Raw genomic sequence first — 23223 nt, 5'->3', positions numbered from 1 at the left:
CCTCGGGTAACAGAGGCCAGCAAACCGCCGGAGGATGTTCGCTACCACTTTATTATGACAAAGGCTACAAGCCACGTTATTTTTAAAGTGCATTATTATTCACCGTCAACAAACCACAGACACAAGCCTGGCGTAGTGCAGATACGGCCGCAGTGGCAGAGGCTGAGCTGAGAGCGGGCCGGGGGGGCCGGGCGGGCGGCGGGGCTCAGGGTACAAGCGCTGCTCCAGACAGACCCAAGCCCCCCGCGCCTCGGGAGGGCAGCGCGGCAGCAGGACGGACGGACGGACGGCCTCGGGCCCGCGGCGGGAGGCTGGGAAGGGCACGGTGCAGGGCCGTGCCGGGGAGGGCTCAGCTCCCGGGGCACACCCAGCACCTCTCTGCGTTTCTGGCCCACAGGGCCGGGCCGGGCTGTGCCCTGGGACCCCCGCGGTGCCCCGAAGGAGCAGGGCAAGGGCCCAGCGCTGCTCGCTGCCGTGCGCTGCCCCCGGACACAGAGACCTCAGAGGGGTGAGGGGCTCCGGGCCCCTCGGTGCCACCTCAGGGCTCAGCCGGGCTCCCAGGGGACAGACCCATCCTTCAGGTCACCCCAGGCGCCACCTCAGGGAAGAGCCCCCATCCAGACCACCCCCTCCCAGCCCCAGAGCTGCTGAGGGACAACGTCCCCCCACCCCCAGAGCGGTACGCGGGGCCCAGCCGGCAGCTGAGGAGGATTAAAGTGCTTTTTTCTTTTTCTTTTTGCATGGGGTGCTGAGGCCAAACCTCACCCTGCCAGAGAACAACTCCCCTTCACCCCCAGGGCCAGGACCAGTGTCAGAAACCCCCAGGCAGGCTCCTGAGGAGCCGTCCCCGGGTCCCCGCAGGCAGAGGCAGGTTCGCTGTGCCCCATTCAAGCCTCGGCACAGCAACATTCAGCAGGTCCTGTGCAAGGAAAGGCTCCGCCCGGAGGGGACCCGCTCTGCTGAGCCTCCCCCAGCGCCTGCGCCGCCCCAAAGGGACTGTCCTGGCCAGGGGGGTGAAGGAACCAGCTCTGGTAGCCCCTGGCCGGGAAGCGCCTGCCCAGAGCAGGGGTGGCCAAGACCCCAGAAGCGTCCCCCCGCAGAGCCACTGGGGAGGGGCAGGGGCCAACCAGCCCCCCCCAGCCAGGAGGACACGCTGCAGGCTGGGAGCACTCCCAGGCTCCCGGGTCGCTGCTGCCTCCGGCCTCCTCCTGCGCCTGCAGCAGCACCCCGGGACAGCAGCTCAGTGTCATCCCCACCCAAAGTGACTTTTTGCATAGTGCTGCTCTTCCCAGCCCCGGGCGGGCTCTGTCCCCCAGCCAGCTGGGGCAGAAGGGAAACGGCCTCAGCAATAGCGGCCACGGGCCCAGGGACCGCTGCGGCCACAGCCCTGCGGCTTCCAACCCGGTCAGTGTCCTCATCAACGGGACAAAACAGGCAGCACGAGGTAACGCCCGAGACCGGACCCCAGGGGAGGGGGCTGGAGGGCAGCAGCAGCCCCTCTGCGCCCGGGTCTCGGTGCAGGCGGTACCTCACTCGCTCTTGTTCTCCCAGCAGTCGGCAGAAAATGGAAAGAGACTGAGAACCGGGGGCTGTCCCTCCTCCTGCTCCACAGCTGCTTCGGTCCGCGGGCTCCCTCAGCCCAGGAGACTGCCCGCAGGGCTCGAGCCTGCCCCGAGCCTCCCTCTGGGCGTCCGGGTGGGAAGCAGCACTGGTGACACACACAGCGACGGGGACAGCAGCAGTCACGTCAGCGTGAAGCGAACATGGCATCGCTTACATGTGCGGCAGCGAGGTGTGCTGGGGGCCGCCCGCAGGGCCTAGATGATGTCGGTCTCCCTCTCTATGCCGACGTACTTGAGGGCGTCTGCCTGGCTGTACCTACGGGACACGAAGGCCGCGGCTGCTGTAACGACCTCCCGCGCTCCCCACAACCGTGTGCACAGCAAGGGGGGTCAACCCCGCACCCCAGCCCCAGCCGGCCGCTGCCCCGGGCACCTGTAGTCGAAGAAAAGCTCCTCCCCGGCCTGGATGGCCCTCTTGGCAAAGATCCCTATCCGGTGGTCTCCGTTCACCATCACAACTGCAACCAGAGGGACGACATCAGACACGTGCAGCTCCAGCTCAGGCCAGGAGGTCTCGCAGGACACTTGCCCTGCCTGGCCACTGCTGGCCCCCAGGGCCACGGCACCCCAGCTCCTGGCCAGCAGGAACCGGGCGCTCCCCGGGGCCCCGCAGCCGCCCTCCAGCAGCGATCGCAGAGCTGAGCGGGGCCCTCGCTGGCAGCAACATGATTTGCTGCTGGGGGGAGACTTCGTCCCCCCTCTGAGTTCTGCTGCTCCCACCCGCTCGGGGTGACTTGGGACCCTGGAGAATCTGCTGCGATCCCGGAGCTGAGCAGGACCCCAGAGAGCCATCCCCCGCCCCGAGGTCTGACCGAGCAGGGATATCTCACCTTTGGCATAGCAATTGGGGTTCACCGAGTGGTTGGCAAAGCGGATTTTATTTCCTTTGCGGGTGGCATCAACAACAAAGTCTAAGAAAAGAAAGAAAAGAAAACCAAAACTAGTGTAGCGACAGGCCTGCTGCTCAGGTGAGAGAGGGGCCAAGACTGCCCGCCTGGCCACCAGCCCCCTGCCAGGAAGCCCAAGTCTCCTCCACCCCTCGAAGCCCCCGGCGAGTTACCGTTGTTGAGGTTGAAGAGGAAGCTGGACATGTACTTGTCATAGACCTTCCCTCGCCGGTCAGCCTCGTCCTGTGAAATAAGCTGGAGAAGGGGAACGCCTTGAGGGCACCGTCGGGACTGCTGCACTCACCCGCCTCCTGAACACCCCCTGCCCGCCTGCCCCAGGGGCAGGACCTTGCCAGGGTGCCCAGGGAGGGAGCAGGGACAAGCGCTGCGCTCCCAGGAGCAGCACGTACACAACACGCTCCTCCACAGCACGGGGCCTGGAGGTGCTGAGGCGGGTCCCAAAACCGTCCGAGATTCAATCTCTGAACCTGGCCAGAGCCAGCCCGTGGCCAGGCTGGGGAAGGGACGCTGGCAGCGGCCGAACCACCCAGCGCGGTGTGGGGGCAGCACTCACCTCCCCGCAGTACTCGGAGATGAACTCGTTCTTCTGCACAGATTCCTTGATGAAAGTCCCCCAGCCGGCGACATCCGACGGGGCCAGCAGCAGGTGCTGGAGCCGAGGCAAAAGGGAGCGGTTACGGTCGGCAGGTCGCCGCTGCCCAGCGCTCAGGTCGGGTCAGGCCGAGCTCCCCGCGCCCGGCACAGCTCGGGGCAGGGCAGGGCCCGGGGCAGGCGCAGCCCCAGCGCCGGGGAGCAGAGGGCAGCCGGCGCCCACCCAGCGCCCCTGGCTCCCTGCAGGCTTACGGCCGTCGGCCGGGAGCTGTGCATCACCTGACACCCACTAATTTGCGTCTTTCTCTGAATTTTTGTCTTTTTTTATGTTCAATCCTTGCCCTGACCAGCAGAATTCAGACTAAACCTCTGTCTGGAGTCGCTTTTTACCCCCCCTTGCTCGCACCCTTCCCCTTCGCACCGTCTCCCTCGCCAGGGCGCAGAGCTCCGTCCGTCAGCTCTGCCCGAGGCAGCCAGAGCCCTGCTGCCCTCAATACCTTTTTGAGACCTCGCTGGATGCTGCAGTTCTTGCAGGAGACCACCTTGCAGTCCCAGTGCTCCGAGGCGCCGCAGGTCAGGCAGAGGTCGGGGTCGCACTCCCGCACGGCCAGGTAGCAGGGGCACTGCTTGGTGTTGCACTGGGTCTTACAGCGGCAGCCCGGGAAGCGGTTCTGACCTGCAGTGACACAGCCCAGGGTTTGTGCCGGGGGGTCTCGGAGAGCAGAGGGGCCACGAGCGTCCCTGCCCTGCCCAAGCTCCTCATGAGCCAGGTCTGACCCGGCCGGCACAGGACTAAAGCCTGTCTGTACCAGGGGCCACCCCGCCAACGAAGGAAGGTGCCTTTGTGCTGGTAAAGAGCTCTGCACCCCCCTGCTCTGGGCAGCAGAGAGAGGAGCCCCCAGCCCGGCCCCCCGCCCCCCCAGGACAGCGCTCACGAAGGACACGGGACACGGTGGACGGAGGCAGCCGGGGCACCCAGGAGCTGGCGCCGTCACTGAAACCCCCCGTGGGCTCAGGAGCTTCGCGCACCGCTCGCACCCGGCCCAGCACGGACCCGGCCCAGGGGCCCTCCCCTCCGCATGGCCGGAGACGCCAACCTGCCTCCTGGGGCTAATCATGTGCAGTTTGAAAATACCCCGCAGATCAGTACAGAGAATGGGGGGCCCGATGTGGCTCCCTGTCCCCCCGCAGTCCCTCCAGCTCCAAGCTGTGCCATAACCCGTCACACACCCCCCCTCAGAATCCCCCTGATGCGGGCGGGTGCGGTTACCCTGCTGCAGAGCTGGGAATGGGAGCCCAGGGAGGAAAAAACCAACCCTGGCAGAGCTGTGACCAACTCCCACCCGCCCTAACCGCTGGGCACACGCGCTGCTCTCGGGGAACCAGCATCGCCCGCGGGCTGTGGGGGTTGGATACAGACACACGGACGAGCTCCTCGAACAAGAGCAACTACTGCAGCTGCTGAGAGTCACGGGGCAGGACGGAAGGTTCCCTTTGGACCCGAGCAGGCTGCTAGTCCGATGCTGCAGCGGACAGAGCAGCGAGTGCAGGAATAAAGCAGCAAGCCCCAGCTCCGCACCCTCCCCCCGGCCCGTGTCAGGAGCTGCCCGGAGCGCCGGGGTTCTCCTTACAGTCGGGGTTGCACTGGCAGAACTTCTCACAGAAATTCTGAGTCATGATGCAGGGGCAGGAGCTGTCACAGGGATGCTCGGGGTGGTCACAAGGCTGGTAGTTGTACACCTGGGTAGGTGAATTATCTAGAACAAGAGGAGAAACGCCCAGATTAGAAACTGCACATTGCAGAAGCCTCTGAAAGCAGCAGGCCCAGGGCTCTGGAGCAGGAAGGTGCAAGGTCCCCGCTGGCCTGCGGAGGACAGGGCGCCCAGCAGCACCCGCAGACCCCCGGACGCACGGCACACGTCCCCTCTGCCCCGCACAGCCCATCCCGTGGCGGGGCCGCTCACCAGCCCCGGCCTCCCCTCTGCTCGCCCGGGCACGGGGCCGCGGCTGTCCCGCTGCGGGGAGCTCGGCCCCGCGGGCCAGCGGGCTGGCAGCCCCGGCACGAGGCCGCCGCAGCACACTCACCTTTCTTCAGCTGGATCTTCCTGCAGTGCGCGGCCCAGAGCCTGGAAGGGAACAGAGAGGGTCTGAGGGGGGCGCGAGCCCCCGCCGGGAGGGGCCAGGGATCCAGCGAGGAGCCTCACGCGTTAACAGCCAAGGCGGGAAAGGTGGGAGCGATGCAGCCGCAGCACGAGTCAGTTAAGGCAAATGCTGGAGCCAGAGTAATACCGGACGCACGGGGATCAGCACACAAAGAGGTTACAGGTCAGGGAGCCGAGGCTGAGGCTGCTGTTAGGACGGTGGTACCGGCCCCCCCCAGCAGCGCGGCACCGCAGCCAGCCCCGCGCTGGCCCCTCCCGGAGCCCGGGGCCACGGAGCCTCCTGGCCAGGGCAGCAGCGCCGGGGAGACGGGCCAGGGGCCAGCGCCCGGCCAGCAGCCCCAGGCGACAGCAGGATGTGCCTGCAGATGGGAGCCAGATGGGGATTACCGGGAATGCGTTGGCACAAAAAGCAGCGTATCTGGTTGCATTTTAAGAACAAAACAAGCTTGTCCAACACTTGCCTGTGCTTCCTTTTCTTCTTCTGCGATGGATTCATTAATTCGTTTGTTGGCAGTTTTGTTATAAGCGATTCTTTCACTGCAAACTGGAAGACCTACCAAAGAACAGAAGGAAAAAGAAGATTAAAGTTCATTGTTCTCAAGTTGTTCTTATCTAAAGCATAAACAGAGAGAGAGCGAGCAAGCACGCCCAGGGATGCTCCCAGTCCCGGTCAGTCAGTGGGCAGCTCTGCCCCCGTTCCACTGCCCCCGGTGCTGCTGCTCCTCGCCCAGGAAACACGAGTGCCCGCCCCGGCAGCACGGCATGGCCACCGGGCAGGGACACGGCCACCGGGCAGGGACACGGCCACCGGGCAGGGACACGGCCACCGGGCAGGGACACGGCCACCGGTCATGCACGGGGCTTGTTCTGCAAACAGCAGCGCTACTGCAAAGTAACATCCAACTCCGCAAAGTGTTGATGCAACACATTCGTCAAGACGATTTGTGGCAGCGAAGGAAAAACAACAGGCACGCAGCGGCCAGGGCCCCCCTCCCGCTGCCGGGCCAGGCGCTGCGCCGCCGGGCCCCCGGCCCCCACCTGCTTGCACGTCTTCGTCCCCAGCAGCCGGGCAATCGAGCAGAAGTTGTTGAAGTAGGTCCCGTGGAAGACGCGGAACAGCGACTCCTCCGCCCCCGTCCACTCGACGGGCTCCTGCGGCGTCTCCACCGCGAACAGCTGGGAGGAGGCCGGGCTCAGCTTCTGCTTGGTGGGGGTCTGGCAGCGGGAGTTTGCCTCTGGCAGGGAAGGCAGGCGTTAGGCCAAAGACAACACGGGACGACGCTCCCTCGCCATCACAGCTCCCGAGGGCAGCGCTCCCCCGGCCCCCCAGCAGCAAGGCAGCGCCAGAGCCGCCGTGCCAGCCCCCCCTTCCAGGCCTGGCCCAGGACAGAGCCCCTGGCCAGGGCAGCAGCACCACAGGCCTGAGGAAGCCGCTCTCTCCTCTCCCACCCAAGATGGCACCCAGATGTACGGGAGCCCTTTTCCCCCGGGAGCTCATTCTGCCCCAGCCACCGTCACCTCCCTGGCGTGGCAGGCACAGCTCGGCGCTCGTCTGCGGCACCGAGGAGCCGCTCAGCCCCACGGACCAGCCCCCGCCCCGACAGCTCCCCGTCCACCGCCCGGTGCCGCAGCGGGACGAGCCGAGCCCGGCCCTGCCGGGGACGCTCCCCTGCACGCAGCCAGGAGAGGGGCTCGGCCAAGGGCTCTTGGCTTTGCAGGTCCCAGCAAAGCTCTCGCTTTGCCTGGCAACGTTCCCCCTTCCCGGGAGAGCACAGCGGATCCCACGGCAGCAAGGGCAGGCCCTGCTGCCCCTCGTGCGTGCTGAGGCCCAGCTGGGGACGCGGGCGGCGGCTCCCCCCGAGCGGGACACGGGCACAGGCCGCAGGGGGAGTGGGGTGGGGTGTCTCCGGGCTGGCACCGTACCCGAGGAGCTGGAGGCCCACTCGTTGCCCGTGTCCCGGTCGCTGTCGCCCTCCCTGGTCTCGGTGACGGCAGAAGCCGGGGTGCTTGAGCAGGACGCACCCACCACATGGTGCCTCCGACGGCGCCGGCCCGAGCACTTGGACCTGGGGTTGTGCAGCGCAGCAAACTCCTTAGCTCCTTCCTGCAACCAGAGCAGAAGACAAGGCAGGTGGAAGACGACCAGGGAACACAGAGGGGCTTTTCCGCAGGCCCTGGGATGAGCCCTGCACCAAGAGACGGCGGGAGACTCCCGCGCGTGGCCCCTTCGGCGATCGCCGAGGCCCTGCCCGCGCTACACCTTCCCGCTTTGCCTCCTTCGGCACCGCTGCCCGCTCGAAGAGGCTCCCCAGCCCTGGCCCCCCAGGCCGCTCCCCTGCCTCTTCCCCCGGCAGCCAAGTCCTGGCCTCTCGCCCTGCTCTGGCCCCGCAGCTCCCCGGGACCCCCCATACCCCACCAGCTCCGACACCACAGCACACACACCTCCCGGCAGCCGGCCCTTCTGACCCGCAGCCCTCGGCCCCTAACACAGCCAGGCTGCGCTTCCAGAAGATCACTGTGAAATGGTTCAAGCCTTCCTAGATTCCTTCCCCAGCATTTTTAACCGGGGCTTCATTTTTCAAACGCTGCACCGAGTCCAGAGAAATCATTTGTCACAATTCCCCATCTGCTAGCTATGACAGTCCTCGTTAGAGATTTGCTAAAATATGCGTCTGGTCAGGTCTGCATTTGGATGCACACTCCCCTGAATCCAATGAGGACTAAAACTCATTCGAAAAATCATCAAAGTTGTGAAAAGGACCCCCAGAGTCCTGCAGAGCAGGGCTGCCCAGGCCACTTCTCTTGTGGTTTCAAAAGCAGCAACGCAGAAACGTACCAGCCAGAGGAAACAGTCTGCTCCACAAGGATCTGGCTCGATCTTGGTCTCTCTATTCTTTCGTTTGTACACATTAGGAGTAGCATGAAAAGCTGAAAAAATAATAGTTGTCTTTACTATTAGCATCCTCCAAAAGCCTCCCCGCACGCTGCAAGGGACGGGGCAGCACGAGCTCAGCGAAGGGGAGGGGAGGGGGAGCCGGACGCCCTCAGCAGGGCCCGAGCAGCTCTCGGCAGCGGGACGGGGCGCAGGACCCCCGCCAGCCTCGCCCCAACCCACGGCGGGGACCCGCAGCACGGGGGGAACACTGGGCAGGAGAGGCCATAGGAAAAGATCTGCTTTCAGACTGAAACAAAAAGACCACATGATCTTAATATTATATCTTTTAATAAATAATTCACTGGAAGGAGTCCTGTGGCTTTCCAAAGAAGCCCTCGGACCTGGGGAACAGCAGGTCCAGCAGCTACCCAGTATCCAAACGGCTCTGGCAGCACAAACCGCGGGAACATGACTAAGATGAAGCTGTAAGTTCCAGTGAGGCAACACAACACAGGGGCATGTCCAGACTTTGAGAGTGAAACATTCATGCCTTTCCCTGATGAGCTTCTGCAAAGCAAGAGTAAAGTCTAGTCGCGGCAGCGTTTCTGGCACCAGCTGCCAGGAGGCTCGAACGCGGCGTGCTGGACACTGGTGAGAGCGAGGGGACGGCCCCGCAGGTCGGTTTACCATCCGTGTGAGGAAACGAGTGGAGCTTCTGGGCACCTGTCAGCTCCTAAGGCTCCACCGCAAGCTCCGGGGAGGCACCACCCTCTACAGACTGCGGCACAGACACTAAGCAAGGCGCACAGAGGTACGAAGCACCGAGGAAAAATGAGGAGAAAAGGGCTCTAGGGAAGCGTCCGGCCGAGACTGCACTTACGATGCAGGAAACAGTCGTATTTGAAGCAGCGGCGGCAGAAGAGGGTGTGGAAGGAGTGCAGGGACTGCTCCCGCTGGACAGACTTGGCGCACGGCCCGTCGATGTTGGGGGTGCACTGCGGCGGCAGCACGTTGGGGTCCGACACTTCCGTCAGCTCCCGGTACCTGTTCGACAAAAGAAACGCCCCGGGCAGCGCACACTCTCCTCCTTCGGGACATTTCACACCACCACGTCTCCATCTGGGCCAGCAGGACTCGGGCCCAGACGCCCCGAGGCCAAACCAGAGTCTCCAGCGCTCAGGAGCCGCCTGCCCCCGGCGCCGGCAGCCCCCCGGGCTCTGCTGCCCCGTCAGAGCACAGCGCTGAAGCGCAGCCTTAGACTGCTGCCAGGAAAGTAACAGACAACGTAAGTAGAGATCTTCTACCTCTCTTTCATATCGTCTGGGAAGCCGTATTCAGGAAACATAGAAGAAATAGCAGTGAATATCATGTCATTTGGAAACCGCTTCTTCGAACACTTCTTGTTACCTGAGAAAAGGAAGAGACAATCCCTCGGTGAAGCTGGATGCGAGCGTGTCTGTCCCTCACAGAGAGCGACTCCAGCAGGTGCTCAGGGTTGTATTTTAAGAGACAGAAATGTAATCCTGTATAAAATGGATAAAGCTTTTGTCCTGCAACTAGGCTAAGGTATCTCCAGATGCAGCACTCTGCCGCCCTCAGAGTGGCGTAACGTGCTGAGGGAAGTACTGGCGATTCCCTAAGCACCATTACTGTTTATTTTTCCCAGGACAGGATTTGCAGACAATGCTTTTCTACACCCACGAAAGGTCCTGGTATTCGTGCTACCCGTATCGCCATAAACCAGACAAAAGCACCAGTCAGCATTCCTAAGGTCATGCAGGACACATGAAAGTCCCATAAATCAGAGCTCCCTCTACACCAGAAGAGCTCCAGGTGGCACAGGAGAGGGAAGAGGAACACGAATACATGGAGAATGGGCTGGAAGGGATTTGGAAAGCTCCAGCTCCCCGGCCTACAGCGGGACCAGATCTACCTACAAACCACGGGCAGGTGCTGGCCAGCCCAGCTCTTCAAAACCTCCGAGAGCAGAGATCCCGCAGCCTCGGACGATACCCCGCTGCTTTGCTAATCTTACCATGAAATGTTTTTCCAGATGACTCATCTAAATTCCTCCTCACCACACTTTAAGCTGGTGCCTTCTTGCTCTGTCCACAGGGGACAGCGAGAACGACCAATCTCCCTCCTGCTTTCGCCTGCGGTACAGACCTGGCCCGGCCGGCCGCTGCCCCGAGCGACACGATCACGGCCCAGCGCAAAGGCGGGATGGAACCGCGGCCACGAAAACCCCAATTTCTCTGGCCAAACCCACCTTCTACTGCAGTTCGCTTTCTTTTCCTTGTGACGGGCAGCTCCTCCTTCCCATCCTCCTGCTTAACCTCAGAATCATTGTGTCCTTCCTCCTCCTCGTCCGAGTACTGATTCAGGGCATTCACTAGCTCCAGGAACACAGCATCGCTGATGAGGACTGACCCTGAAATCATTTCTGAAACACAGAAGTGTCAGCCAGTCTGTGGGAGTGCCAGCACCCTTCACGCTCCTCACGGTGGGAAACCACCAGCCAGCCACTCGACATCCTTAGCAACCAGAACCCTTCTCTCGATTTTGCAGGGATTTTAATGCTGTACCACCTTTAGCCATCTGAGGCCAGGCCGGGCCAGAGAGTTTTCCACTGCCTTCCTCCCTCCAGGCAGCATTTTATGATGGGGTAGGCAGCACTGTAGGGAAACACACTGGCTTTTCATTTCTGAAATGACTGATTAAAGTCTAAGGTCACAAACGAAACGAGGCTGCTGAGCTCTTCCTAACCTCCAGCACATTTTTCAGCATCCCAGAGCACGCCCGTGAACCCCTGTGCGCAAGAGCATCGGCCCCAGAGCACCCCAGGCCTAGAATGGAGCAGGATTTCACCAGGCAGGGCTGTGTCCGTGTGAACTACAACAGCAGCATGGTCCTGGTTTTCTGCTCTAACAGCTCCCACAGAAAAGCTGGTTACTGCTGCCACCTCTTGACTTCTTAACTGCTTCGATATGTTATTTGCAAGAGACTGAGTGGACAGTGCTGACTGCTCCCAGGTTACCTTCTTCTCCATGGACCTTCCCGTCATAGTTATTAATAAGTTCTTCAATGAAAGTTTCATCTTCTTCCTTCACCTCGTCTCCCATGTAAGGGATATTGCACAGAACAGTTTCATCCTCCACCTGAAAAGAGATCCGACACAATTCCAAAGACCGGCGCCTGCTGACCCCCGGCCCGGCTGCGTCCCAGGCCGCTCCGCGCCGTTCAGACCCGCAGACAGCATCGCCGACGTTTCCCGTTATCCCACGCCAGCAGCGTAACGCCCGAAAGCGCAATTTGCTGTAAAGGAGGAGAGTGGTGCCCCCAAGGCTTACAGCAACGCAGACACACAGGCACTGCCAAGAACAAACCGCAAACAGCCGCCAGAGGGACGGTGTTCGGGGCAGAGTGGAGCTGGAGCAGCGAGGGGCAAAGGGGTAACTCGCTCCCGGAGGAAGAGCCGGAGCGGGGAGTGTTCTGGTGTAACCAGGCCGCAGGGACACCGGCCCCGCGCTGCCATGGCACCGACCGGTGTCACACCACCCGCCTCTGCTACCGCAGCTTTGGAGGGCCCTGCAGGAACCCCCCCAGCAAAGAGCCAGGCTGGCCCCACACCACCCGTTTGTTTAACAAATGATCTGAACTACAGCGCACCAAAATCAGCATTTAAATCACTGCCCTGACTGCCACCACAGAGGAGCTAACCCTCGGTAGCAGCCTCAGGACGAGACCAGCAGAGTGATCCGGTCACACGGGAAAGGACCTGCCTAAGAAATAAAACGCTTCATCTAGAAGGGAAGAAAAATCTCAAGAGAAAACAAAAAAAACCCAAAAAATATATTCAGTCCTTGAATCCCGTGAAATAACAGTGACTCTGTCAAGGGGTCAGGCGTAAAGGAGATGTAAGTCAGCGTGGATACAGGTGCTGGTTTATGGGATTCAACAAAACAAGCAGCTAAAACAATACTTTCTGTCGCCTCTGGAGCTGACGTGGCTTGAAACAAATGGCCTGAAGGCGTCATAATCACTGCACAACCACGCAACAATTACACACTAACCCCTCGGAAACCTTGCACCCCAGAGCCTTCCCACGTACCATGAAATTCTGCTGAAGAGGGGACCAGGAGTACATGATGGGCACCAGTGCCACCGTGTTCAGGGTCCTCATGTACAGCGTCTGGCTCGGGAACCCCGGGAAAATGCTCTCGACAGTGCACTGGAACAGACACAGAGCAAAAGGAGAGGTGAGGAAACGGCCCAGGAGGCAGCCACAGCTGGAGGGAAATCCCTCCTCGGGATGAACTGTGAAGCCCCACGTTCACTCTTTGGGGCTCCTTCACAGGAAAAGCCTTTCGTGGGTTTTTTTTCCCATTTCTGCGCCCCAGAAGAGCGCGAGGCGCAGCCTGACTCTGACATAGGACAGCACACGGAAAAACCGATGCTGTGTCCCTCCAGCTCCCTGCAAAGCCCTGGCTCCAGTCCAGACCTGCTGCCGCTGGGCCCTTTGCCCCCCCACACCTGTTTGAGGAACGGGTGCCCGCTGACCGGCTTCATCAGCTGCACCGGCTGGACCCGAAGCTTCTTCCAGTCCTCGTTCAGGATTTGGGTCTTTTCATGAACCTTTGCAAAGTTGGCCACAAACAGAGCCTGAAATGAGAGAACGCAGCCCTCAGAATTTAAGAAATCAAGTCGAGAACACCAAAACCCCTCCCGAGATTCTGTCTGAAGTATCAAAGCGCGTGCAAGGCAGAGCATTTCAAACCGATTTCACTCATCAGGAGGAATCCTAATTAAACTCGGCATCGGTACAGAACCGCGCTGAGACTCTACCCAACAGCCGGGAGGTTTTGGTAACTCCCGATCACACCCAGGAGAGCGGCACCGGGGCAAGTCATGGAACCCCCCGGCACGGAGGGTCCAAGCAGGGAGGCACTTGGACGAGAAGCGGCGACGGGTCCTCCTGCGGCGGCTGGAGGCCGCGGGGCCGGGGAGCGAGGCGGGCGCGGGAGGGGCAGCACCTCTCCCCCGGCCGGAGCCGCTGGGCTCCCCCAACCCCCTCTGAGAGCGCTGGGCCCCCCCAGCCTCCGCCCTTCACCTTCGCTCCCATGTTCGCCTGGAACCTCTTCAGCTGCCGCAGGCGCATGTATTCGGACTTGACTTTCCTCTTCCAGTAGATGATACACTTCGACGTGGGGGGGGCGGCGATTTCCATTTTTCTGTAGAGGTACAGAAGGAACAAATGTCACATAACGGAGCCGAATGCCGTGAACGAGCGCTGGCAGGAAAAACATCCCCGTGGATTTTACGCGCGTGGCGGCTTCCCCGGGAAGGACCAACAGCTCCGGCCCGGCCGAGGGACCGGCACAACCGCAGGGCCGGGGGGGCCCGGCCGGGCCGCACCGCGCTGACCGCGACCGGCCGCGCTGCCCCGGGGCAGCCCCCGCCGCACCCCGAGAGGCCCCGGGGGGGTCGCCGGGCTCCCCGCCCTCCCCCGGCCACACGCTCGCCGGCCCCCGCCCGGCCTCGGGCCGCGACGACACCGGCGGCTCCCAACCGCCCCCCCCGCCCCGGCCGGGCCCAGCGCCCGCCCGCGGGAGCCCGGCCGGGCCGGTGACGCGCACCGGGGCGGGCCCAGGCCGGCGGGCGCCGCTGGAGCGGGGGAGCGAGTCCCGGCGCCGCCGCCCCCCGGCCCGGTCCGGGCCCCCCCGGCCCCGCACTCACTCCTCGGCCATCGCGCCGGGGGAGGCCGCGCGCCCCTGCGCCTGCGCCGCGCCCGGCCCCGCCCCGGGACAGCCCCGCCCCGCCCCGCCCCGCCCCGCCCCGGTCCCCCCGGCGGGGGCGCTGCGGGCGGCGGGGCCCGGACCGGCGGGGCCCGGACCGGCGGGGCCCGTTTCAGCCCGCAGAACCCCCCGCACACGCACACACACACGCCGGCTGCGGGGAACCGGCCTCGCCCCGCGGCTCCCGGTGCCCGCCCGGTTCCGTCTCCCCGCGGGCTCTCCCCGACCCGACCCTGCTGCGGGCCCGGCCCGGTCCCGCGGGAAGCGTTTGGCGGGGCAGCGCCCGCCCCGGTTCACCCCTCCGGGCCCGGGGCAGCCTGGGCCGGCCGGGCCGCGCTCCCCGACGGGGCGGCGGAGCGGGCAGGGACGGGCCCGGCGCCCCCGGGGACGCGGGAGCCGCCCCGCTGCGGGCCGGTGGCGGGGCCGGTCCCCGCGGCCGGGCGGGCCCCGGGTTTCCTGAGCGGCGCCAGGCAGGAAGCGGCTCTTGGCGGCGGCTCTTCCTGCCCCGGGGGCCGCGGGGAGCGGGGGGCGGGCGGGACCGGCCCGTGCCCGCGGCCCCGCATCCCGCCCGCATCTGATGCCTCGGGAGCTTCGCTGAGTCAGGCGGGGCGGGAGCCCGGCGTCCCCCCGACCTTCCCGGGCATTGGCTCGGGAGCGGCCGGGCCGGGCCGGGCCCCGGGATAAATCCCCGGGCGCAGCCCCAGCCCGGGTGCGGCGGTCCCGGCGGCGGGAGGATGTTCCGCGGGGTGCGGCTGCTCTGCTGCCTGCTCCTGCCTCTGCTCCAGCGGGGTAAGGGCAGCCCGCGGCCGCCGGGGGGTCCCCACAGGGTCCCCGGCCCGTTTCTCCGTCCCAACGCATCCGGCTCCCCCGGTCCCCGCGGGGATGATCCGGGCAGGGTTCGCCACACGCTTCCCTGCCCGCGGGGCCGGTGTGTGCCCGGGAGCGGCTCTGCCCCGGCTGCCAAGGCAAAGCCGGGCGCCCCCCGCTCCCCTGCCTGACCCGCGGCCGGTCCCTCTGCCGTGCTGGGGGGGTCTCTGGTGTGCTGGGACCCCCCCGGCTGGTGCCCGAGGCCGGCCGGGCGCTGGGGGTGTCCCTGGCTCTGCAGCCCCGGCACCCCGGGTCTCCCTGCTGCAGGGCGCGGGGACACCGACTACGGGGACCCGGAGGATGAAGGTAGGACGCTGGTGCCATGGCCCCGGCACGGCTCTGGCCGCGGTGGCCGCAGCGTCACCACGGCCACAGGCTCTGCTGCTGGTGGGGGCCACGTCCGCAGCCCTGGGGGACGGGGCCCAGCCCTCGCGCGGACCCGCGGGTCCCAACGCTGACGGCACCTCATGTCCCGCCAGGTCACTACCTGTACCTGGACGAGGATGGTGAGTGGAGCCACCCTGCCGCGGTACTGGCTGTCCTCCCCGTCCTCCCTGTCCCCCCCATCCACCCGCAGACCCGGGTGGGCCCCCGCAGTCTGTGCTGGGGCTCACAGGAGCTCAGGTCCCGGCTTGGCTGAGCCCGCGGGGGGGCCACAGGCAGCCCCCCACGACAAATGGGGCGCCTGGCCCACGCTGGGCAGAGACAGGAGTGTTCCCCAGGAATGACCTCAAACACCCCCCCCGCCCCCCGAAACCAGGCTTGGGGGGAGGCCTGGGCGTGGGACGGTATCTCAGGGTCTGGCTGGGGCTCTGCAGGAGCGCCGGAGGTGCTGGGGGGGGCGGCCCGCTGCCGGGACACCTTCCCCGACTGGATCTCCCTGTACTGCTGGGCCCCCTTCCACGCCACCCTCATGGCCACCCCCGAGGGCAGCCGCTGCCGCTGGGACCAGATCAGCAGGTGGGTCAGGGTCGGCCCCGCGGTGCCGAGCGCGCTGGGAGCGGGGCCGCCGCGGCGGGTGAGTGCCCCGGCCTCACGCTGCCCCCCCGCAGCGCCTACAGCGAGCTCTCCGCCTGCACCCGCCTGCTGGCCCAGCTGCTCTCCTGCCCCTGGCCCAGCGCCGGCCTCGACGCCTTCTTCCTGCAGGTCCACGCCGAATACTTCCCCAACTGCACGGGGGCTGTGTCCCCCGGGCTGGGCAGGCCGTCCCCCGCCGTGGCCGTGGCCGCGGCCGTGGGGCTCAGCTGCCTCGTGCCCCTTGCAGCCGCCCTCGCGCTCAGCAGAGCCCGGAGAGGGGCTCGGACCCCAGCGGGCAGCGGCCCAGCCCCTGGCTGCCCCCGCGCCTGCGAGGGGCCGGCAGCAGCCCCCTTCCCTGCCAGCCCTGGGAACTGAGGGGCGGGATGAGGGTGAGGGGGACAGGGCAGAGCGGGGAGGGGGGTCTGGGCACCCCTGGGGAGGGAGCAGGTCCTGTGGCACGGGGGGAGGCTGGGCCTGGGGCTCCGGGTGCCTGTGTCTGCCCCGGGGGTGGGGGGGCACCGGGAGAAGGGTCCTGGGCAGCAGAGCCCTGACCCTGCACGGGCCGAGCCCCCTCCTCGGCACCCCGGGGCGGGGGCTGGCTGGGGGGGGAGCCCCGGGCCTTGGCTGGCAGCCACCCCGTCCCCTCTGGCTGCCCCGGGGGGGCGGCTGGCCTGGCCCCGGGGCCACGCTGAGATCATTGGGTGTCTCCCTGGCAGAGGCTCCCGCCGCCCGGCCGGAGGCTCCAGCGGCTCCAACAAGGAGCAGGACCGGGGGGGGCTCCAGCCTGCGGCCCCCAGCGTGCCAGGGCCTGACGGCTTCCAGCCTGCACCCGTGAAGGGTCCCGCGGTGCCCTGGGGGGCAGCAGCTGCGGCCCGGGGAGGGCCGGGTGGCTCTGCCGGGGCGTTTGCCGGGGAGCACGAAGCCTGGCGAGATCATCCTTCGGCAGCAGGGAGGGTCCCTGAGCTGCGCCTCATCACGCTCCGACTCACGCTCTGCGCTCCCGGATGGGCTGTTAAAGGGGAAGCTCTGGGCTCACGCTCTCCCCAGGCCAGAGGTGAAATGAGCTCACCTGGCCTCAGCCCGGGGCCAGGGTCGTCCTCGGCGGCGCCGCTCTGCAGGGGGATGCGGGTCCGCGGGCGGGAGCTGCGCCAGGAGCGAGGGGCTCCGGCAGAGCCGGGCTGGGCGGTGCGGGAGGAAGGCGTCGGGGCCGAGGCTGGCAAACCCCCTGCCCTCTCCCCACCTCTCTGCCGGCCTCGGCCTCGCGCCCGCGGCGGTGCCACCGCCCTTCCCTCCCTTCCCTCCCTTCCCTCCCCAGCCGCAGGCAGGCCCGGGGGGCAGGTGCCCGGCTGAGCCAGGACCTGCGGCGTCGGGGCCGTGGGTCCCCCTCCCGCGCCCAGGCGGCAGCGCCTGTTCGGGGACATTACGCTTCCCCGTCCACTCCCCCCGGCTGCCGGGCTGCCTGCCCTCCACGCAGGAGACGAGGGATTTCACAACCCAGCCCAGACAGGATTAAAGAGAAATACACAAGTAAACAAATAGCGGCCTCGTAAAACTGGACGTGCTGCGCGGGGAGCGGAGCCTCTGGGCCGGCGGGTGAGGCGCGGGCTGCCCGGGCACCGGGGGCGCGGGACGATGCCCGCGGGGGCCGGCACCGCGCTGCGTGGCCGCGGGGTCCCGCCGGGAGAGCCGCTGTAAAGCAGCGCTCAGCAATCTCATTTTTCACACGTCTCCTGTAGTCAAACTGCCCCTGTCAGAGGAAAGGAGTTGCTTCCTGTTATTTCCATTTAAATACTTGTCCCGGTCGTTGGCCGGCAGGCTTTTGCAGGATGGCACCGCGCGCGCAGACGGGCTCCGGCCGGCTTTCCCGAGGGCTCCTGCTGCTCTGGGGTAAGTGCGCGGGGGCCGGCCCCGGGGCCGCGGCTGCCGGCGGCGGGAGCTCTGCGCCTCGCACCACCCGCACGCAGCCGCCCTCCCGCGCGTGGGGCCCGCGGCCGGGGTCTCGGCTCGGCCCTGCCCGTCCCACTGCCGCCCCGGCACGGAGCCAGCCTGGCAGCGCCGAGAGCGGCCGTGGCCGGTGGCGGGCGGGCAGCGGGCACGGCGGGGCGGCCTCCACCACGCTGTCCCTCGCCTTTTTGCAAATGCCCCGCGAGAGCGGCTGCGGAGCTCTGCGAAGCCCCGGGTGGGACAGGAGCCACGGCAGCACACGTGCCCGGGCAGAGAGGGGCCGGACGGGGCGGTCGGGGGCAGAGGCCGGGCCGGGGCGCGCTGCCCTCGCCGCAGCCGCTGTGCCAGCCCGGCAGCGCTCCGCGGCCAGTGCCCGGCCGTGCTGGAGCTCCCCTCGAGCGGCCGGGGCAGGTCCCGCTGGGGCGGTTCGACACGTAACCAGCGCTGTGGGCGCTCAGCCGAGGGCGGAAGATGGACGGGGCGGTTTCCTCGGGCCGTGGGGCTGCGGCGGGCCGGGCGGGCCGTGCCCCCTGCCCATGGCGGGCCGTGCCGGGTGTGGGCAGATGGCAGGCGGAGGGGCTCTCCGGCAGTGCCGCTCCGAGGCCAGCACTTCCTCTTCCTGCCCCCGCCTCGTCCAGCTGCAGTGCAGCCGCCCGGGGTGTCGGGGCGGCCCCCGTGCTGGTCCCCCATGGGCGGGGGGCACGGCTTGCCCCCGTGCTAGGGCCCACGGCCCGCAGCCCCCAGACAGCCCCTCCGAGCCCTTGGGCAGCTGCCCACAGCCTGGCTGGCCCCCTCCCACAGCCCTGCCGTTGTGGGGGGCTGGATGCCCCAGCCCGTGCGGGGGTCCCATGTGTGGAGCCCTGCCCGCGCCCGTCCCCCGCTGACCCCGTCCCCTCGCTCCGCAGCGCTCCTGGGGACCGGGCTCTGCCACGTGGGCGCCGAGGCGGAGGGCTTCGCCCAGGACGTCGGGACAAGCCCACCACCCATGGCCATGTTCAGCCATCTGGCCCGGTTGTCAGGTGAGTGCCGGGGCTCGGTGAGGGCTGGGCAGCGCCACGGGGCCGGCTCTGCCCCAGGGGTCACCCCTCCCTTCCCCTGGCCACACGCTTTCTGCCCATCCCCGAAACCGCCGGGCTGTGCCGCAAAGCCCTCCCCGGCGCTGGCCAAAGCGGGGGCAGCCGGCTGCAGCCTGCCCTCCCGCCATGGTCCTGGGCATCGCCCCGGGGCTGCTGCGGGCTCCAGCCCCCCCGTGCCCGTGTCTTCTCCCCCAGCCTGGGCACGGGTCCAGGCGCCGGGTGTCACCAGCCAGCAGCCACGGGCAGGGACGGGCTCTGCCGGGCTGTGCCGCCCGCGCTCAGCACCTTCCCCCCGCAGAGGAGATGTACACCAACATCACGCAGCACTGCTGGGAGTTGTTCGTCGACATGATGAGGAACGTGACGGAGTCAGAGCTGTGCGAGTGGAAGGTCATCAGCAGGTACGGGGCGGCTGGAGGCCCCTCCCGGGCAGCGCTGCGGGGGCTCCAGCTGCCTCCAGGGACGTCCCGGGCCAGGGCGGCCGCTCATGGGGTCCCTTTGGTGGGGGCATCGCCCGTGGCCCCTCTGTCCCCAGGGCCGCGCTGGCGGAGCAGCTCCTGCGACAGCGGGAAGGGCTTGACCGGGGCAGAGCCCCCGGGCTGTGCCGACGGGCCCCAGGTCCCGGCCCGAGGGGCCCAGGGCCACCTTCCCCTCCGGCAGGTCCTGCCCGCGCAGGGCGAGCCCCGGGCGCTCCGGGGGGTGCTGCTGGGCCAGGGGGGGCCTGGGGCCGCCCGGAGGGGTCCGTGCCTCTGGCGTGCCGCGTGTCCCCTCCCAGCCCCCGCGGTGTCCCCCCAGGCCCTACAGCACCCTGCAGGCCTGCCTGGAGGAGGGGGCCGACGGCCTGCACTACGGGTACCCCAACGCGCTGGCGGAGCGGTTCATCTTCCAGAGCCACCACCGCTACTTCCACAACTGCACCCGCCAGCACCAGGTGTTCCTGGACCCGCCCGAGGACGTGCTGCTCGCCATGATCATCGCCCCCATCTGCCTCATCCCCTTCCTGGTCACCCTGGTCATCTGGCGCAGCAAGGACGGCAAAGCCCAGCCCTGACGGGCGCCCCCGGCCGCCCCCCGCCGCCCCGCGGGCCGCCGACGGGTCCCGCCCCGCGCCCCCCCCGGGCTGCGGGGCCACCGGCAGCTCGCGCGGCCCCGGGGGGGGCTCCCGGCGTTACGGGCACACGCCGCGGGGGCAGCCGGTTCGCCCTGAGCCGCCGCCGGCGCCCCCCCCCCGCTCCCCTCCCGGCGCCGCCGCCGGGGATTAAAACGCTTCTCCCCCCACCCGTGTCGCTGGTTCTTCCGCCGCTCGGGGCCGGCGGGTGATCGCGGCCCTCGGCGGGCACCGGGCACCGTCCGGGCGGGGCGGGGCCTCGGGGGCGGGGCTCCGCGGGGGCGGGCCGGGGGCGGGGCCGCGGGCCGGGGGCGGGGCCCCGGGCGGGCCGGAAGGCGGCGGCGGCGGTTCCGGTGGCGGCGATGAGCTTCGCGTGGCCCTGGCAGTACAGCTTCCCCCCCTTCTTCACGTGAGCGCGGGGCCGCGGCCGGCACCGGGAGCGGGGCGGGGCCGGGGGAGCGGGGCGGGCGGGGCGGGCGGCGGGACCGGGGCCGGGGCCGGGACCGGGGTGAGGCCGGGCCGGGTGCGCCGGGTCCCGCCCGGCCCCGGCGGCGCTGAGCGGAGCCCCGCAGGCTGCAGCCCAACGGCGAGACGCGGCAGAAGCAGCTCTCGGCCTGGTGCGCGCTGGCGCTCGCCTACAGCCGGCGGCACCGGCTGCCCGCCATGACGGTGCGGGAGGCCCAGGACAGCCCCCTCTTCGCCAACCGCCGCCTGCAGCGTATCCTTTGGGCCACGGCGCCCCCGCACCCCCCCCCCTCCGCCGGTCCGTGAGCGCTCCTTAACCCCCGCCCAGGGAAGCTCCCGCTGGAGTCCATCCAGGTGGTGCTGGAGGAGCTCCGCAAGAACGGTGGGTGCTGTCCGTCCGTCTGTCCGTCCGTCCGTCCCGCCCGCAGCCGGTGCCCGCCCCGTAGCTGTTCGGGGGGGCGCGGGGTCGCTCTCGGTCCCGCTGCCGGAGCTCCTGGGCCCCGCCCCGGAGCGGAGCGGCCGCCCCTGCGGAGGGCGGGGGGCTCCGAGGGTGTTCACCGGGCGCGGGGGGTGTTCGGGGAGCTGTGAGCGGTCACGGGGAGGGGAGGGGCAGGTCCCCGGAGCTACCGGTGGGTGTCCCGTCTAGCGCGTGTTGCGGCGTCTGCGGGCTCGGTCGCTCCTATGGGCTTGTGCTCTGATTAAATACCTGCTCCCTGTTGACTTTAGGGAACCTGGAGTGGTTGGATAAGAACAAAACCAGTTTTCTGATCATGTGGAGGAGACCCGAAGAATGGGGAAAGCTCATCTACCAGTGGGTGAGCACGCCGGAGCTGCCTGGCCCCGCGGACGGGCTCTGTCCCCGCAGGGCGGGTGGCGTCGGCTGCCGTTTGTGAACAACACCCCTGCAATATTTTTCTCTTGCTTCCTCGCTGCTTTTACCTTTCCTCTTCCACTCCTCTCTGTCGCAGAGAAGCGTGGGGATGTTAACAGCTTCTCACGGGCTGTGAGATGCGGTTTGAGCCCACATGGGCTGGTCCCTAGCGAGGACAGAGCAGCATTGCTGCGGTGCCTTGGTGGGGCACGAGTCCTCACTGCGAAACACGTGGGCAGAAAGAGCAGGGGGGCAGGGAAGGAACCATCTGAGTTCCCTCGGGTGTCATTTCTTGACTCATCAGGGCCCTGGAGCGTTCCCAGGGTATTCTTGCTCATCGACCGCTGTCCACGTTCCATCTCGCTTGCACTGAGATGTACGAGAGGCCGTGCTGAGGGTGTTAAATGACATGGGTGAGATTTCCTTTGTGCTTTTATGTTTCCAGGTGTCCAAGAATGGTTTGACCAACTCCGTGTTCACGCTGTATGAATTAGCCAGTGGAGATGATACAGAGAACGAAGGTAACGTCACGGGTCACGCTCCGGAGCAGGTTTCGGAGCACACTTTGATTTGAGCCCGTAAACAGCTGATTGTCAGATTGCAGATTTGCAGATCAAACATTTTAAGGCTGCTTGTGCGAGCTCACCCCGATCGCCGCTGGCAAATGCCGCTCTGAAGGTTTTTTACCACTTTGCATGAGCCTCTCCCTTGGACATCACCGTTTGCATTTTAAACCCTCCCCAGTGCCCAGCTCGGCCTGGCGCGAGGTGCGGGGGGGGTCGGTTCATCCCTGGCGCCTTCAAGGCTGTGGTGACTCGTTCCCCTCCGGTGACCTCCAGGCTTGGCTCCCGGCACAGCAGCGCTCTCCTGAGTCTGTCGGTGCAGCCGTGGCTCTGGATTTGCTGCAGTGTTGTGGTGCTGGAGTGTGAAAGGGGCTCCTCGGGGCCCTCTGCCGCTGCCAGCCCCGGGGCTTTGCAAGCCTCTTTGTTTCCTGACGTGGTTTTTTCATTCCCCGGTTGATGGGGGTCTCTGTCCTTCCCTAGAGTTCCACGGCCTAGATGAGACTATGCTGCTGCGTGCCCTGCAAGCCTTGCAGCAAGAGCACAAGGCTGAAATCATCACGCTGGACGACGGCCGAGGCGTCAAGTTCTTCTGATGGAGCCCCCTCCCCTCCACTCTTCCCGGGCCACCGGGGCGGGTCTCGCTCCGGAGGTTCGCTCTCCGGGCCTGGTTTCAATCCGTGACTGCAAGCAGCTGCATCCTGGGGATTTCTTGGGGCAAGGAGAATCTGCAAAGCTTTCCAAAGATGTGACTACTTAGAAATAATCAGAGATCCTCTGTCTGTCTTTTCTCCCCATTGATTGTGTTTGAGAGGCCAAAGCTGCTCTGGGTAGTTCTGAGCGGGACCACCCAGAAGTGAAATAACGGGGCTGCTGCTGTTGCTGCTCCCTGTTCCCGCGAAGGCCGCGGAGCGGAGCAGCCCCTTCGCTGGGGTCACGCCTGGCCTCGGAGGGCCCCCCCCGCCCGCTGCCGGCCGGGCACCGCGGTCCCTGCGCAGGGTGGAGCGACCGCAGGGAACTCGCTGCCGTGGCGTGGGAGGTCTCCGCGGCAGGGTGATGTGTGCTCGCTGCAAAGCGGGCCGTGCCGCGGGGCGGGGGTGGGTGCCAAGGAGCTCATTTGAAGTAATTAAAATGACAGTATTTATAGAGCAGCCCGGGTGTTTTCGTCTGTCTCTGTTTTTCCGTTACAAACAAACCGGAGCGGCACACCGGGTCCTGCCCTTCGGGCGCGTTTCCTTGCCGCACCAGGAGCGCAGCGGTGGGCTGGGGAGAGCGTGGCCCTGCCGAGGCACCAGGGCGCTGCCGGAGCTGCCACCCCGCGGGCCTTGCTGCCTGTCCTCAGCGTTTCCTTTCATTTCCCAG

General features: G+C 66.7%; 4 protein-coding genes across 8 annotated transcripts; 3 read left to right on the top strand and 1 right to left on the bottom strand.

Moving 5' to 3' along the window:
* Window positions 1–687: 687 nt before the first annotated feature.
* Window positions 688–14113, bottom strand: EZH1 (enhancer of zeste 1 polycomb repressive complex 2 subunit). 3 transcript variants are annotated; one of them, XM_074927034.1, is made up of 20 exons: window positions 14095–14113; window positions 13269–13389; window positions 12692–12820; window positions 12270–12389; window positions 11196–11316; window positions 10428–10601; window positions 9463–9565; window positions 9039–9202; window positions 8120–8211; window positions 7207–7387; window positions 6322–6518; window positions 5745–5836; window positions 5207–5247; window positions 4753–4878; window positions 3619–3797; window positions 3084–3179; window positions 2683–2764; window positions 2453–2533; window positions 1996–2080; window positions 688–1878 (listed from the first exon to the last, which is right to left on the bottom strand). In XM_074927034.1, the coding sequence occupies exons 2-20, from the start codon at window positions 13383–13385 to the stop codon at window positions 1818–1820; spliced, it is 2241 nt and encodes a 746-aa protein (XP_074783135.1). In that variant the 5' UTR covers window positions 13386–13389; window positions 14095–14113; the 3' UTR covers window positions 688–1817. The 3 variants fall into 3 exon arrangements, with proteins under 3 accessions (XP_074783135.1, XP_074783133.1, XP_074783134.1); XM_074927032.1 differs by lacking the exon at window positions 14095–14113 and adding an exon at window positions 13895–13948; XM_074927033.1 differs by lacking the exon at window positions 14095–14113 and adding an exon at window positions 13795–13885.
* A 385-nt stretch (window positions 14114–14498) lies between these two features.
* On the top strand, window positions 14499–16213 carry LOC141970237 (uncharacterized). The gene is made up of 5 exons (XM_074926682.1): window positions 14499–14742; window positions 15088–15126; window positions 15300–15326; window positions 15639–15780; window positions 15873–16213. Exons 1-5 carry the CDS (start codon window positions 14688–14690, stop codon window positions 16210–16212), a joined length of 603 nt encoding a protein of 200 aa, XP_074782783.1. The 5' UTR covers window positions 14499–14687; the 3' UTR covers window position 16213.
* An 80-nt stretch (window positions 16214–16293) lies between these two features.
* On the top strand, window positions 16294–20012 carry RAMP2 (receptor activity modifying protein 2). 3 transcript variants are annotated; one of them, XM_074926685.1, is made up of 5 exons: window positions 16294–17430; window positions 17653–17724; window positions 18687–18800; window positions 19156–19258; window positions 19653–20012. In XM_074926685.1, the coding sequence occupies exons 2-5, from the start codon at window positions 17664–17666 to the stop codon at window positions 19906–19908; spliced, it is 534 nt and encodes a 177-aa protein (XP_074782786.1). In that variant the 5' UTR covers window positions 16294–17430; window positions 17653–17663; the 3' UTR covers window positions 19909–20012. The 3 variants fall into 3 exon arrangements, with proteins under 3 accessions (XP_074782786.1, XP_074782784.1, XP_074782785.1); XM_074926683.1 differs by having other exon boundaries at window positions 17574–17724; XM_074926684.1 differs by lacking the exon at window positions 16294–17430 and having other exon boundaries at window positions 17458–17724.
* Window positions 20013–20279: 267 nt separating this feature from the next.
* On the top strand, window positions 20280–23012 carry VPS25 (vacuolar protein sorting 25 homolog). Its single transcript, XM_074926693.1, has 6 exons — window positions 20280–20374; window positions 20538–20683; window positions 20759–20812; window positions 21157–21245; window positions 21747–21822; window positions 22345–23012. Exons 1-6 carry the CDS (start codon window positions 20328–20330, stop codon window positions 22455–22457), a joined length of 525 nt encoding a protein of 174 aa, XP_074782794.1. The 5' UTR covers window positions 20280–20327; the 3' UTR covers window positions 22458–23012.
* The last annotated feature ends 211 nt before the right edge of the window (window positions 23013–23223 follow it).

This window comes from Athene noctua, chromosome 25 (genome assembly GCF_965140245.1).
Source record: "Athene noctua chromosome 25, bAthNoc1.hap1.1, whole genome shotgun sequence".
Taxonomy (NCBI): domain Eukaryota; kingdom Metazoa; phylum Chordata; class Aves; order Strigiformes; family Strigidae; genus Athene; species Athene noctua.
Note: the sequence above shows the minus strand (reverse complement) of the source record. Positions and strands in the feature narration are given on the sequence as shown.

Coding starts and splice junctions, on each gene's coding strand:
- EZH1 (XM_074927032.1), bottom strand. Junction 12,390..12,691: donor GGCACCCGTTCCTCAAACAG/GTGTGGGGGGGC, acceptor TGTCTGTTCCAG/TGCACTGTCGAGAGCATTTT. Junction 7,388..8,119: donor CAGACTGTTTCCTCTGGCTG/GTACGTTTCTGC, acceptor CTCTGGTTGCAG/GAAGGAGCTAAGGAGTTTGC.
- LOC141970237 (XM_074926682.1), top strand. CDS start 14,688: ATGTTCCGCGGGGTGCGGCTGCTCTGCTGCCTGCTCCTGCCTCTGCTC. Junction 14,743..15,087: donor CCTGCCTCTGCTCCAGCGGG/GTAAGGGCAGCC, acceptor TCCCTGCTGCAG/GGCGCGGGGACACCGACTAC. Junction 15,327..15,638: donor CCTGTACCTGGACGAGGATG/GTGAGTGGAGCC, acceptor GGGGCTCTGCAG/GAGCGCCGGAGGTGCTGGGG.
- RAMP2 (XM_074926685.1), top strand. CDS start 17,664: ATGGCACCGCGCGCGCAGACGGGCTCCGGCCGGCTTTCCCGAGGGCTC. Junction 18,801..19,155: donor CCATCTGGCCCGGTTGTCAG/GTGAGTGCCGGG, acceptor TTCCCCCCGCAG/AGGAGATGTACACCAACATC. Junction 19,259..19,652: donor GAGTGGAAGGTCATCAGCAG/GTACGGGGCGGC, acceptor GTGTCCCCCCAG/GCCCTACAGCACCCTGCAGG.
- VPS25 (XM_074926693.1), top strand. CDS start 20,328: ATGAGCTTCGCGTGGCCCTGGCAGTACAGCTTCCCCCCCTTCTTCAC. Junction 20,375..20,537: donor AGCTTCCCCCCCTTCTTCAC/GTGAGCGCGGGG, acceptor GGAGCCCCGCAG/GCTGCAGCCCAACGGCGAGA. Junction 20,813..21,156: donor GGAGGAGCTCCGCAAGAACG/GTGGGTGCTGTC, acceptor TGTTGACTTTAG/GGAACCTGGAGTGGTTGGAT.